Here is a 12,524-nt window from a genome sequence, read left to right as displayed (position 1 = left end):
TCATATACAGCTCATGTCCTTGGCAGTTGCCATGGCATCCTAGTCTTTGTGAATCTTTCTTTCCCCTCCCCCAACTGCGCCACAACCCTGCCAGCCACTGCAACCCCCTCCCTCCCTCCCCCCAGGAGACACCTCCTTGGAGAGTCCTGGCTGCCTGGCCACAATGCGCGGGGGGGGGGGTGTTAGAGAAAAAGGAAGATGATAATACACAAGCTATTTTTTCCCCTTCTCCCTTGAAAACCAGCGAAGTGGGGGGGGGGGAGTGGAGCAAGAGATACAGGAGACAGAGGAGAGGGGAAGAATGATAGGGATGAAGGAAGGAAGGATGGAGGAATGGGAGCAGAGGGGGACAGAATGCTGATGGGGAGGGGCTACGGAGAAGGGGGAGAAAAGATGGAGGGATGCAGACTAAATTAAGCTTCCTTTCTCTGTACCTTTTTGTACGGCGAAACATGCTGCTCTCAAGGAAATCGGGCATAGAGAAATTGGAGAGCGCTGTCCACAGGGACTCAGACATCATCCCCCAGGGGGGTCATGGTGGCGAGGCTGGGGGTGGTATATGCTGCAGAGGCAACTTCTGAGCCCCCACTGGAGCCAAGAATGGAGGGGGGGAGGTCTGCGGTGAGCCTTCCCTTTTGAAGAAGAAAGGAGGACTGGAATGGAGGGGAAGACAGAGGGAGGGAGAGAATGCGGGGAAGGGCAGGGAGAGGAGGGGGAGGTGTGAGGGGGCGGCGCTGTATTAAGTGCCAGTGTGTGCATGAGCGCATGCTGCAAGTGCTGCTGATCTGCATATGGGTGTGGGTTGTGTGCACACATATTTGGCTGTGTGCAAATACCTGCCTATCGTAGGTGCTCTCACCATACGGGTGAACGATGTCTTGCACTGATGGACATATTTGTATACTTTGATGGTGTAAAAAGTATTTCTTCTTCTTCTTCTTTGGCGATCACTCTTAGCCGAGTAAGATTGTCTTCCATAAAGTATATCCACTTACTAACTCTTTTGCAAATGGTGCCCACTGTCCCTGGCTGCGTAAATGCTTAAGAGCATTCATAGGTACGCTGGCCTAGGATGAAGCTGATTTCACTAGCCATAAACAGCAGACTACATTAATGCCAAAATCTGGGCAACTGTGAATGTGGCGTTTTTGCTCAAAACAAGCTGCATTCCCAGTACAACTTAGGGAAATATCTGGAAACATACATCAACTCCATGCTCAGAAGCAGGACACCAGGTGGCCATGTTCATGCTGCATTTTAGTGGCTAAAAAAAGAGAGCTATGAATAATGACCCTGCAATCATCATCCGAAGCCCTTCTTTCGCTGTGCCTCCTACACAAGAACGGGCCTTTTCTGTGGTGGCTCCCCATCTGCGGAATGCTCTTCCCAGGGAAGCTCACCTGGTGCCTTCGCTCCATATCCCAAGGCACCAGGCAAATATATTTCTCTCTAACCAGGCCTTTGGATGATTTTATATTCTACAACCTAATAAATGTCTTTGTGGGAGGTGGGTTATTAGTTTGTTTTTGTTTTTATTATGTATTTTGTGTCCTCATTTTTTAATTTTTATGTTGTGAACCACCCTACGATCTTTGGATGAAGGGTGGTATACAAATTTAACAAAGAATAAAAGAAAAATAAGGAAGACCCTGCCTCTGTCATGAGCTCATTATGAGCAAATCTCTCTGGGCTTCAGCAGCCTCTACTCTGCAGTAAGGGTCTTAATGATACTGACCCTAACCTTACAGGGTTATTGTATTTCTGAAGTGCTTTGAACCATCTAAAGCACTATGGAAACGTCAATTATAATAAGGGGAAATAGTCATATGACTCACTCACCTAAAGCAGAACTGCAGTTCTCCCTGCCACTGCAACCTTCTAAATGCAGAATGAGCACTGGCTGGCATGCAAAAACTGCAAAAATTTACCCATGGAAAGTCAATCACCTGATTTGTTTGCCTGAGCAAGGAACACAATGAAGGGCATCAGCTTCCAGCCATAATGGTTGCTGCATAATGATGGCCAAGCTGGTTCATCTTTGTACCTGTAGCACACTGCCTGCTTCCACGCCAAATGGAGCAAAAGCTGATCAGGCAAGCTCCTTTTCAACCTGTTGGCTGGATTTTGTTTTGGGATTATTGTGTGACTTGCTTTATGCCAGTGGTTCCCAGGGGATCTGTGGCACGTCTGTCAACTGTCCAGGACATCTTGTTTTTCGGGACCTTACTCTCGCAGGGTGGCGCGGGTGGTGCTGTGGGACGTGGGTGGCACTGTGGGTTAAACCACTTGCCGATTAGAAGGTCGGCAGTTCGAATCCCTGTGATGGTGTGAGCTCCTATTGCTCGGTCCCTGCTCCTGCCCATCTAGCAGTTCGAAAGCATGTCAGAGTGCAAGTAGATAAATAGGTACTGCTCCGGCGGGAAGGTAAACGGTGTTTCTGTGCACTGCTCTGGTTCGCCAGAAGCGGCTTAGTCCTGCTGGCCACATGACCCGGAAGCTGTACGCTGGCTCCTTCAGCCAATAAAGCGAGATGAGCGCCGCAACTCCAGAGTCGGCCACGACTGGACCTAACGGTCAGGGGTCCCTTTACCTTTTTTACTCTCGCAGGAGATCATGGTGTCCCAAAATGCACAAGATCATGTGCCAAAACACACACATTTTGGGACGCTGTGCTCTTGTGTGGGAACACAGTTGGGAAGAATGTGTGGAGAATATGTTGGAGGGTATGGTGGCACCATTCACATATCAAAAAGTACCAGAGAGATATCAACATTTTCAAAAGCTGGGGGCCCATGGCTTGGCTTTTGAAAAACAGGGAGTCAGCAGTACTTCGCTAATTGGGAACCACTGCTTTATGCAATTGTATGACTTGCATACAGTTTATTTTTATTTTTTTAAATATATTTTTGACTTGCATACAATTTGAAATAAAAATACTGTAAAAGAAAAGCAATCAGTACGGATAGCAGAGAAGTGCATGAAAATAAAAACAGGTCACACTTTAAAAAGGACTGTTTTGGGCATAGCAATAAAGTAGCTGTTGCAGACATTCAGGACTGAGGGGATGTGGTACAGTCCTCTGCACAATTGTTGCATATGTGTGGGGGCACTCTGTGCAGGAAAGAACCCCCCCTTTCCAAAACCTCCATAAAAATGGAAATTTTACATGTTAGGATAAATACTGAGCTTAATCTTTCCTCTCTTTAGGTTTTCAACATAGGGATTTTGATGGAACGAGGATGCTCTCAAGCCAGCAATCCCTGAAGCCACAGTATCATTGGCAGAAATTGCCACAGGCTCTCCATCACAAGACATTCAAACACAGCACCTGGTAGCACTTTTTGAAGTAGGTGCTTTAGACATAAAGTCAGAACTAACCCTGTGAATCGACATCATGCAAATCTGCATTCTTGGTTCCAATCCTTATTCAGTTTCCAGTAGTGTGCTCATATTCGAGCCCAATTCCTCCAGCAGTGGAATATCTCCAGGTGGGGGCGGGGGGGGGGAGAGAGAGAACTTGAATCTATAGAAAAACCCTTCCTAAAAGGTATATGTAGAAACATATGAATACTCATTTAAATGCAATAAATTGTGCAGCTTCTGTTGTGCTTCTTTAAGCACAACTTTGTAACATATGAGTAACGCTCTAGAAAGTGTACACACACACAAACACACATGTAAAAGGTGTGATTCAGCTAACTTGTTGCATGCATAGAATATGGTCTGCTTGTGCAATAGGAGTTCCCCCTCCAGAGGCAAGTTTAGGGGAGTGCGTGGAGCCACAGCAGCCACCATAACTATAATGTACAGTGGTACCTTGGTTCCCAAACTTAATCTGTTCCGGACGTCTGTTCCAAAACCAAAGCATTCTAAAACCAAGGCGCATTTTCCCATAGAAAGCAATGCAAAATGGATTAATCCATTCCAGACTTTTACAAACAACCCCTAAAACAGCAATTTAACATGAATTTTACTATCTAATGAGACCATGTACTGTACTATAAAATAAGTAAGACAATATTGTAGATGATAAAAAAAAAAATTCTTATGTGCACTGATGTGCACTCATTGTTTGAATGGGGGGGGGGGCTTTTATCCATTTCTGCAGCCACACAATCAATCAGTAGCTGAACTGGGTCCACACAGGCACAAAAACAAGTCACAAAAATGAAGTCACAAGCCACAGTCACAAAAACAAAGTCACAAGCCACAAGTCAGTCCCATAAAACGAATAACAAGTTACAGTAAAAAAAACGAAAAAGCCACAAAAACGCAAAAATAGCAAAAACAAAAGCTCCAAATATCACCTCCGTGTTGCATGGGTGCCATAGCTGTCAACTTTTCCCTTTTCTTGCGAGGAATCCTATCCGGAATAAGGGAATTTCCCTTAAAAAAAGGAAAACGTTGACAGCTATGGTGGGTGCTGGGGACTCAACAGCCGACAGACTCAACAGGAAGCCTCTGATTAGCAGCTGGGGACTCAATTTACAAACGGAACACATTCAACAGGAAGCGGAACATGTTCCGCTTCCAAGGCAAAGTTCACAAACTGGAACACCTACTTTTGAGTTTGCAGCATTCTATTTCCAAGTTGTTCATAAACTAAGCTGTCCTAAAACCAAGGTGCCACTGCAGAATGGAAGGTGAGAGGCGGAGTCATTTTGGAGTCACACGTGGCACCGCTGACATTTGAGACCCCAAAGTCCACCACTGCCCCTCCTCCCCTGTGCCCCCTGCATTCAGCTCCGGAGGGTTGAGGGAGCTCTCAGAAGAGGTTTAGGGGCTTCACGGGGGAGCGAGGTCCGGTTCCACGAGCTGACCTCATTCCCCATGCGCAAACCCCACTGTTATGTTGAATTCCACCCATCATCTCTTAGTAATTTCAATAGTCACACAGACACACACCCAGCAATGAACGGAGACTTTTGAAAGGCATGGTCCTCAGCATGGACTTTGGCTTGACTTGAAGCCATCTTGCCATGTGTGGGCATTTCATGAGATGCTGGAAGTGACTGCCACCTTCGTTTTAAAAAACATTGGTTTCTAGTCCTCATGGTTAGAGAAAAATACTTCAAAATGAATGCATATTATTATTATTATTTTGCTGTGTTCTCAGAAATGCAACTCCTCTCCTCTGGCTTTCCCTACACACACAGCCCATCTAATATTCATGTTCTTAAATCCTGCTGTACTCAGCAGTTTCGTCTTTCTCGTCAGTGTCATGCTGGAAGTGCTTCGGGAAATGAGCACTGGACTCGGCACTGGAATCCAAGCAGCAACTGTAATGTACAGTGAGCATTCAGCGTGTGTGAGGAGGGAAGCATCTTTCTCTAGACCCCATTAGCCTTAGTCTGACCTAAGGCAAAGATGACATTCAAAGCTGGGACACAGTTCTGGTCTAATAAGCACAAACTGATTTACGCAACATGAACACTGCCCAATAAGATCCTGTGAGAGAATGGATTGCAGTGCAAGACATGGCAATTCTGCCTGATGAAACTCAAGGCCAATGCATGGGCAATTGGCTAAAAGATGCTGATTCATCCTGGAAGTCCATATTTGTCTATGCTGATGATCTGGAGTCTTCGGTGCATGTAACATGCATAAATGTGAAATTGGTGTGTTCTGCTTTTCTTTAATATGACTAGACTATGTATCTCCAGTATGCCTAAATTGGCAGCTACTATGGTGTTGTAGTTTGGTTTTTATGTTGTTATTTGTTTTTTATTTTGTTAATGCTGGAAAAAATAGTAATCATTTTTTTTTAAATTAAAAAAGCTTTGCTCTGGAGTATTATATAATAATGTCCTACACATTTGTGGGAACCTTACTCATCTCCTCCTCCTCTGATCATCCGTGCAAGAGAGGTGCCTCCAGAAAGTTGAGAGGGCATTAAAGGTAGCAGAACATATTAGGGGAACTTATGATTTTCAATTTTTTTATTTATAGAGCCCACTTTAATACCCTTAGAACAGAACTTTCCAAACTGCTTTGTTTTAGTGTGTTGGCTGCAGTGTGTAGGTGTGTCGCATGAATGCTCCCCGTGCTCCTCCTGGGGCTGGAAAGGGTTAGTTTAACTTACAGTTTTCTACTAAAACTGAATTACTGTGTCACGAAATGATGTGAAACTGAATTGCTGTGTCACGAAATGAGGCATGTCCTAAAAGTGTGTCACCAGCTTGAAAAGTTTGGAAGATCCGGAATCAGCGCGATGAACTGTTTCAAAGGGACTGGAGCAAATTTATATTATATATGAAAGAATATTGTAAACATCTGAAAACGTTTGTAGCTTTGAGTTGAAATGTTTTGTAATGATAATACAAGGAACTGATTTACATTGAATAAGGGGAAATATAAAAATAAGCAAGAAGGTAAAAAAGTGGTTATAGAAATGCTAAGAATAAAGTAAATACATACGGAAGTCAGAAAGAGGGGCGGGAGGAGGTCGATGCTCGGATAGAGCGATGTTTGAGCTTATTGATTTATGTGTTGATATTGTGATTACAAAAAAATTGAAAATGTAATAAAAATTATTTTAAAAAAATATAAAAACATGAAAAGTTTGGAAAGCTCTGCCTTAGAAAATGAATAAGGAGAATATAGGTTGCTCGACTTAGTCTGTGTATCTGAAGAAGTGTGCATGCACACGAAAGCTCATACCAAGAACTAACTTAGTTGGTCTTTAAGGTGCTACTGGAAGGAATTTTTTTATTTCGACTTAGTCTGTATCACTGCTTTGCCATACTTCAGGCAGCCAACAGTGACTTACTGCTACCAGCAGCCATTACTTCAGTTCCCATCTTCATTTCAGACCTGTATGCACATACATACTCCCCAACATACGACACACCAATATGTGTTTGCTAAGTGTAAAAACACAATGTCAAGAATTAATGCGGATGCACAGAGATGAACAGTCCCCTGCACAGATACACCTTAGCCACACACACCATTCAAGGGGCATTTTGCTACTCAGATATAAGATCCATGGGAAGGATGGAACTGGCAGGAATCTAGTTTTCTGGGCAGATTTTTCCTGCACCATTTATATGAATTAGGAATTCCAGAAAAAATAATTCCCACATGTAATCCTCCTATACATTTATCTATGGAGGCAAAATATTATGGCAACAATCTAAACAGTAAAATATGAAGCAAAAGAAACCACACACACAGTCAGAGCTTATTTTGACATTTTATTCTGCAGCTGTTCCAACACCTAATGAGGCAAGTCATTTTTGAAACCAAACAGTGGCTTGCCTCTTCAGGATAACAAATGCACTCCTCCTATCTGCTTATCCACATAAATAAAGGGGTATCTATTCCACAATTTCCACACCCCACCGTTTCCTTACTGAAGAATTAATTATGGCCTCAGTAAACTGATTTCTGCTTAAAATAGGATTGTAGAAATGTTGAGATTGCAGAGGACTATGAAGTACTGAATCATACACCTTGGGGAACTTTCCTGCCAAACTTTGAAATGCCGTGAGAACTCCAGGTACAAATATGCAGCTGCAAAGTCATGCAAGCTGAATATTCCATTTGAAAGACAACTCAGTTCTGTTTTGTGTATGTCAATACAGTGGTGCCCCGCAAGACGAATGCCTCGCAAGACGGAAAACTCGCTAGACGAAAGAGTTTTCCGTTTTGGAGGTGCTTTGCAAAACGAATCTCCTATGGGCTTGCTTCGCAAGACGAAAATGTCTTGCGAGTTCCTGCGGGTTTTTCCCCCTCCCCCCTTTTTCTAAGCCGCTAAGACGCTTATCAGCTGATCCGATAAGCTGATAAGCCGCTAAAAGCTGCTAAAAGCCGCTAATAGTGCTAATCCTCTAATCCGTCAATGGGCTTGCTTCGCAAGACAAAAAAACCGCTAGACGAAGAGAATCACAGAACGGATTCTTTTCGTCTTGCGCGGCACGACTGTATTTATGTGTGCAGAATGCTTTCATAGAACCAGCCAACGGGATAACCACGTATTCCAGTTCTATGTTATCACTTTGCAGACTACTACAAATACCCTAGCATCCTGGCATAAAGGTAAAGGTAAAGGGACCCTTGACTATTAGGTCCAGTCGTGGCTGACTCTGGGGTTGCGACGCTCATCTCGCTTTACTGGCCGAGGGAGCCAGCGTACAGCTTCCGGGTCAATGTGGCCAGCATGACTAAGCCGCTTCCGGTGAACCAGAGCAGCGCACAGAAATGCCTTTTACATTTCCGCTGGAGCGGTACCTATTTATCTACTTGCACTTTGATGTGCTTTCGAACTGCTAGGTGGGCAGGAGCAGGGACAGAGCAACGGGAGCTCACCCCGTCATGGGGATTCGAGCCGACGACCTTCTGATCGGCAAGCCCAAGAGGCTCTGTGGTTTAACCCACAGCGCCACCCACGTCCCTTAGCATCCTGGCATAGCAGTCAGTAATTCAGAGTCTCCTTGGACAAGCCTTCCTCTCCCTCGAGGGGTCCTTTCTTGCCCCACAGTTGCCAACCACGAGGCAACAAATCTCAGGCAACAAGATTTGTCAGCAGGTCACTCTGAAGGGCTGGCGGTGGGAGCCTTTGCCTTCTAATCTCTTATTTTATTCATAGAGTGGATTTCTAGGGAAACTACCTGTTGGCCAGAACAAACATATTTTTAAGAAGCAAACGAGCAGAAAGAAGAGGCTTTGTCCACAATGCAGAATGAGTGTTCAAAATGGCCCAGTGGTGAGTTTATAATGTGAGGGTTTTGGGCAGGCTAGGAGACAAAATAGCAAAAAATGCTGAAGTTGGGAAGTAGCTTTGAAGAGCAGCTTAAAATATTATGACAGCCCCTGTGTGGAGGCTGCTGAAATTATCTTCCCCGTAGTGGTGCTCTGTTTGGTGGAAGCGAACACTTCAAAGCTCCATGCTGCATGCATTGCTGGGACTGCGTACATTTCTCCTTCACCACCAAGGATATGCAATATGACAAGGCAATTCACATTATAAGGAGATGTTAAACAAAGCACCACCAGGCTGGAAGCCTTCTCATTGGAGTAATGATATTTAAATCAGTCCACAAGGGGGGTAGTTAGTAATAATAAATAATAATAAATTACATATCCCATATAATACACACACAAGCAAAAAAAAAAGTGGCTACAAAGAAAAAGTCCCCCCCCCCTCACGTTGGCATTCTGTTATGCATCTATTATAAATACAGAAATCTTGTACTTACCTACTGCTTTTCCTGGGCAAAGGGAGGTCTTTCTGCAAATAATTAAAAAAATGCATTAGCTACAGGTGTAAATTGAGGATAAGGAAAGGAAAGACTGGCCTTTTTTTTACATCCCATCCTCCATGAAGTAAAAAGGAAATTCATCCCTACTATTTATGTAACTCATTCTTCATTACACATCATTTATATGGAATGTAGCTGTCCTGAGGGAAAGTGGAGCACAACAGGTAGGCAACAGTTCTTCATTCCCAATAAGCCATCGCATTCTCCTCAGAACGTTTGATGAGAGTGGGATACCCAGAGGCAACCTAGACTCCTCTACAATTTTCTCATGGTCAAAAAAATGCTAAAGGAGAGGTGGAGAAGACAGGGAGACTTGTGGTGGCAGATACCGCAGACCACGTAAATCTGTGGTAAGCCCCCACAGAAGGGTGTTGCAGAAGAGCTCAGTTAGAACACACATTTGCCATGACTCCATGAAACACAAGAGGACAGGATGTATATGCTACATGCACAGAAACCATCTCTCTGAAAAACTCAGCTTTCACGTTAGAAAAGAGAGAGAACAACGATCTAGTCCATGGGTAGGCAAACTAAGGCCTGGGGGCCGGATCTGGCCCAATCACCTTCTAAATCCAGCCCGCAGACAGTCCCGGAATCAGCGTGTTTTTACATGAGTAGAATATGTCTGTTTATTTAAAATGCATCTCTGGGTTATTTGAGGGACCTGCCTGGTGTTTTTACATGAGTAGAATGTGTCCTTTTATTTAAAATGCACCTCTGGGTTATTTTTCCCTTCAAAATATAGTCCGGCCCCCCACTAGGTCTGAGGAACAGTGGACTGCTGAAAAAGTCTGTTGACCCCTTAGTCCTTATATCTGTAAAGACGATTGAAAGTGGGGTCACTGCATGCCTGCTGAAAACCCAAAGGAGTTGCCAACAGGATTTCCCAGTGGTCAGAGGCATCTATAGCTTCCTGCCCCTGACTAGCAAAACCAGAATGAATTATGCATAATAACAGTAATTGTCCAAAGTGCATCATAAATTATGTAAAACAAGGGAAATGGGGCAAATGTGCTCGATTTACAGCGTGTACCTAAATCACAAAGTTTACCTTTTCTTGTTTGGACTGCCTGGCTGCATTGTTGCTCTTTTTCCATTTTAGCACAGGTGTTTAGCACAGGTGTTTATGAGGCGATCGGGTGAGGGACAAAAGAAAGGAGGGCCGCCCCAGAGACTGTCCTCACAAAAGGCTCAAAGGTGGAAATGACAAAAGACATAACAAGTCGGGTGAACTAGGTGAGGGAACCAACGGGGTGCGGGGCTGGGCTGGCGGGAGCAGAAATAAGAAAAGGGAATCAAGGAAGGATGGGTGAAGAAAATAAAGTATCAAGGCTACAACCATATGCCCACTCACTTGGAAGTGAGCACTATTGAACCCAGTAGGGCTTACTTCTGAGTAGGCATGTATAGGATCACACTGAAAGACAAGCAGGCAGGCAGGCAGGCATTGAAGTTGCTTCCTGATATTAGGTTTCTTCAAGACAGGAAAGCACTTGATTCTCTCAATGTAACAGGTAGCATTAGATATATTTCCCGTTGAGTTATTTTGACAGACATATTGGATTTTCCAGATTGTCCAAGTGCCAGCAGAATCGCTAAATAGCATATTCATGCCAACCACTTTGCAGTACAGATTTCAATTTCTGCTTACCAACAGGGAACAATATAAACAAAGTTATAGGTCCCTCTCTACCCAGTACCGTTAAAATGCATTGTTGCACGCCAGCCTAATCTCTGTGTGGTGCAAGTTACAAGGAGTTCCAGAAACTCACCCAAGGTTTGTCTTTTCTTTTGGAAAGGAGGCACAGCAGAGACTGCAGTGTCTTTATGATAAATGGTTTAGTTACACAAATATACAGCCTGAACCTATGCTGGAGGGATTCGCAGCATCAGCACCTCTAAGGGGTCTTGATTCTTTCTGATACACAGGCATGACCATAAATGCTACCCCCACTCCATTCACAGTCACCAATGCATGTTCATGTGCCTTGATACATCTCCACAATGCTCTACATCACACACATCAAAAGAACCCCAAAGCCCCTCCTTAACCACTCAAATTCCCTCTCAATAAAGGGCTCACACCCATAAGACATTAAAAAATTTAAAGGGACAACCTGCCCAAAGCTCCGCTGTCAAAGTTGTTGCACCGCTAGCGACAGCTCAACACAACTAGCTGGCAATACCGCTGTTTCTATGAATGGAACCCCCTCTGTGTCAATGGAGCAAGTACCATAGCGGGATATTGACACTTTCTATCAGAACCGGAAACAATTAATTAGACTTGTTTTCTAAGGAAAAGCACGTGTATCTGAATGAAACTATGTATAAAATAATTTGTAAATGCTTTGTTCTTTATAAGGGGGTTCTAGAATGACTCACACACTCATGCATTATGGGAAACCTTGTCTGCCGTAATTCCCTAAGCAGGCAATCGCGAGTGCGGACGCTTATCAGAGGAAGCTTCCAGAAAGGTTTTCCTTACACAGTAGACTCTGGTGGTAGTAACTGACAAAGCCCACTGCAATGTTCACCGAGACTGTCAGATGAATGAAGCGCATGGATCCTGTTGATTACCCAGGTTGTCACTTGAATGTAACTTGTGATAACTGCTTAGAAAGTCCTGCATCCAGACAGGCCTTTTTATTTTGGCTGCATCATCTTAAATTCAAAGTGCTATTATCTATAAAGCCCCCAAAGGCTTGAGATTAGGCTATTTAGAGGGCTGCCTCTTCCTCCATGAACCTGCCTGTCAACTGTGGTCATCTTCTGAGGTATTGCTCTGCATTCTGCAACTAAGGTGGGTGCAATTAATGGAAATGTAAGACAGGGCCCTTTGCGTGGAAGCAGGTAAGGACATGCTTGTTCCACCAGACTTTTAATACACCTTAATTTTATCTAGTTTTGATTTTGTTCATCTGTTTTATTTTGGTTTTGAATACACCTTTTAATTACATTGGTATTTTATTGCTGTGAACCACCTTGAAGGCTCTTCTTAGAGCTAAGGCAGGATGGAAAAGTCCTATAAATAAAGTCTTATTCTCAATTACCACCCTGCCCATTCCATAACTTTTGCTAAAACCCAGACCATTTTTCCTCAACTTGGTGCCTTCCAGATGTTGTTGGACTATAATTCCCATCAGTCCCAGCCAACATGATCAATGGTCAAAGAAGATGGGAATTGTAATCCAGTACTAGACTGGGAAAAGCTGACCTAGACTGATGCCCTAGCTATTTCCTGAATTGACTCCAACCTAACTT

General features: G+C 43.9%; 1 protein-coding gene across 5 annotated transcripts in view; it reads right to left on the bottom strand.

Moving 5' to 3' along the window:
- The window catches only part of MAST1 (microtubule associated serine/threonine kinase 1), a 98,481-nt gene that overhangs the window by 60,755 nt on the left and 25,202 nt on the right, over nt 1-12,524 (bottom strand). For 2 of the 5 annotated variants that reach the window (XM_082205375.1, XM_082205377.1), the window contains exon 2: nt 9,201-9,232. In XM_082205375.1, the coding sequence (XP_082061501.1) occupies nt 9,201-9,232 (32 nt within the window). Of the gene's footprint in view, nt 1-434; nt 706-9,200; nt 9,233-12,524 lie in introns of those variants that run through there. The other 3 variants (XM_082205374.1, XM_082205373.1, XM_082205376.1) reach the window with 3 other exon arrangements.

This window comes from Podarcis vaucheri, assembly GCF_965113315.1.
Source record: "Podarcis vaucheri genome assembly, chromosome: 17".
NCBI classification, from domain to species: Eukaryota; Metazoa; Chordata; class Lepidosauria; order Squamata; family Lacertidae; genus Podarcis; species Podarcis vaucheri.
The sequence above is the reverse complement of the archived record's forward strand: the minus strand, read 5'-3'. Positions and strand labels throughout refer to the sequence as shown.